The sequence below is a fragment of the Trichechus manatus genome, unplaced genomic scaffold (assembly GCF_000243295.1).
Source record: "Trichechus manatus latirostris isolate Lorelei unplaced genomic scaffold, TriManLat1.0 scaffold00177, whole genome shotgun sequence".
NCBI lineage: Eukaryota > Metazoa > Chordata > Mammalia > Sirenia > Trichechidae > Trichechus > Trichechus manatus.
The window spans coordinates 5533660-5535358 of record NW_004444113.1 but is presented as its reverse complement, the minus strand read 5'-3'; the positions used below and the strand labels follow the sequence as shown (position 1 = coordinate 5535358).

At 42.6% G+C, this 1699-nt stretch overlaps 1 protein-coding gene across 2 annotated transcripts in view; it reads left to right on the top strand.

Moving 5' to 3' along the window:
* The window catches only part of SETD4 (SET domain containing 4), a 13820-nt gene that overhangs the window by 10003 nt on the left and 2118 nt on the right, over nt 1–1699 (top strand). For both annotated transcript variants that reach the window (XM_023741334.1, XM_023741335.1), the window contains exon 5: nt 1479–1567. In XM_023741334.1, coding sequence (XP_023597102.1) covers nt 1479–1567 — 89 coding nt within the window. The remainder of the gene's footprint in view (nt 1–1478; nt 1568–1699) is intronic.

Genomic DNA, 1699 nt, shown 5'->3' with positions numbered 1-1699 from the left:
TAAAACCATTCCCAAGGCCAACTCTTTAGACAAAGATTAGACTGGACTGTGGGACATAAAATGATACTCGTGAAGAGTGTGCTTCTTAGCTCAAGTAGAGTCATGAGACTAATGGGTAGCTCCTGTCCAGAGGTGAGATGAAAAGGCAGAGAGGGTCAGGAGCTGGTTGAATGGACTTGGGAAATCGGGTGGAAAGGAGGAATGTGCCGTCACAGTATAAGGAGAGCAACTAGGTTCACGTAATAGTGTATGTATGAGTTTTTGTATGAGAGAGTAAGTTGAATTGTAAACTCTCACTTAAAGTACAACAATAAAAAAAAAAACTGAAGTTAATTCTTTCACCTATTATTAATTTATTTTTCAATTTTGCATCTCTTACATTTATTGGCCTAAGATATGCTAGCTGTTCAAGGACTTGGCAACATACAACAACAGTTTTTGTTGATAACTGAGAATTGCTTCGCATGTATTTTAAATTTTTTTTTTTTAAGCTGAGACCTATTTTACATAATAGCGAAATGTACAGTTTGATGAGCGTTGATGACAAAGTGGTACACCCCGGTCAAGATAGAGAACAATTCCACTGAGTAACTTTTTATGTTATTTTAATCGAAAGTCGTGGGATTTTGGAGCTGGAAGGGACTGCATTGATCACCAGTTTAATCTCATTATACCGATAAGGAATCCAGAAATGGAACCCCAAAGATTTGTTAGGGGAGTGGCTGGGATTTGTAGCTAATCTCAGATGCCGTTATAGTGAAAGCAGGATCTCACATCTGGCTTCTCAGTGCTTTGTTTGTTTCTGGTGTCCTTTACTTCCTGTCTTAATTTTTGTTTTTCCTGTATTCCAGTGAGAGAAACTCAAAGCTAAACTTTTGCAGGTGGTGAAATTAGATTCTTCCTGTGCTGGGTGGGTCACCCTTTCTTTAGCTGGTTGGATAGTCACAGGTGATGTCCCCTGGGTTTCACAGGATGCAGTTATTTTTGGTGATTTCTGGCTGTTTCCCATAACCCATTGCCATCGAGTCGATTCCAACTCATAGCGACCCTATAGGACAGAGTGGAACTGCCCCAAGGAGTGGCTGGTGGATTCAGACTGCCGACCCTTTGGTTAGCAGCCAAACACTTAACCACTGTGCCACCATAGGGAACACTCTTTCCTGGCATGAGAAAGTGAAGGGATGGTAAGATTTAAGTTGTCAAACTGTCTCTCATTCCTTCCAGGAGAAAGGTTGACGGTGGTGGGTCACATCACTAACCCTTAGTTCTTGTTGGGGCTTTAGTACCTGGCATTGGAGCAGCCTTGCCTGTACCTGCTGACTGAGGGACGTGGGAGTGAGTCCACTTGGGGGCTTCCTATCAGTCTGTGGTTGGGTTATAGTGGAGTCTTGGTAGATAATGGTGGAATCAGTGATTTTACAAAGCCTCAGGTCACTCCAAAGCATAGGTGTTCTAAACTTTACTTTCTTTTTGGTAAGGTGGGACAGATGATTGTTTCATTGCCTGAGAGTTGCCTGCTCACCACGGACACGGTGATTAGAAGCTACTTAGGGACGTACGTTACTAAGTAAGTGACCACACGAGTGCTCACATGGTGCCCTTGCTTGCCTTTTAAGGTCGTCATCATCGGTCAGTATGGCATTTGAGACATAGTTCATTAGGACCCAGCCCCTTTGCATAACTAATAAATACCTCAAAT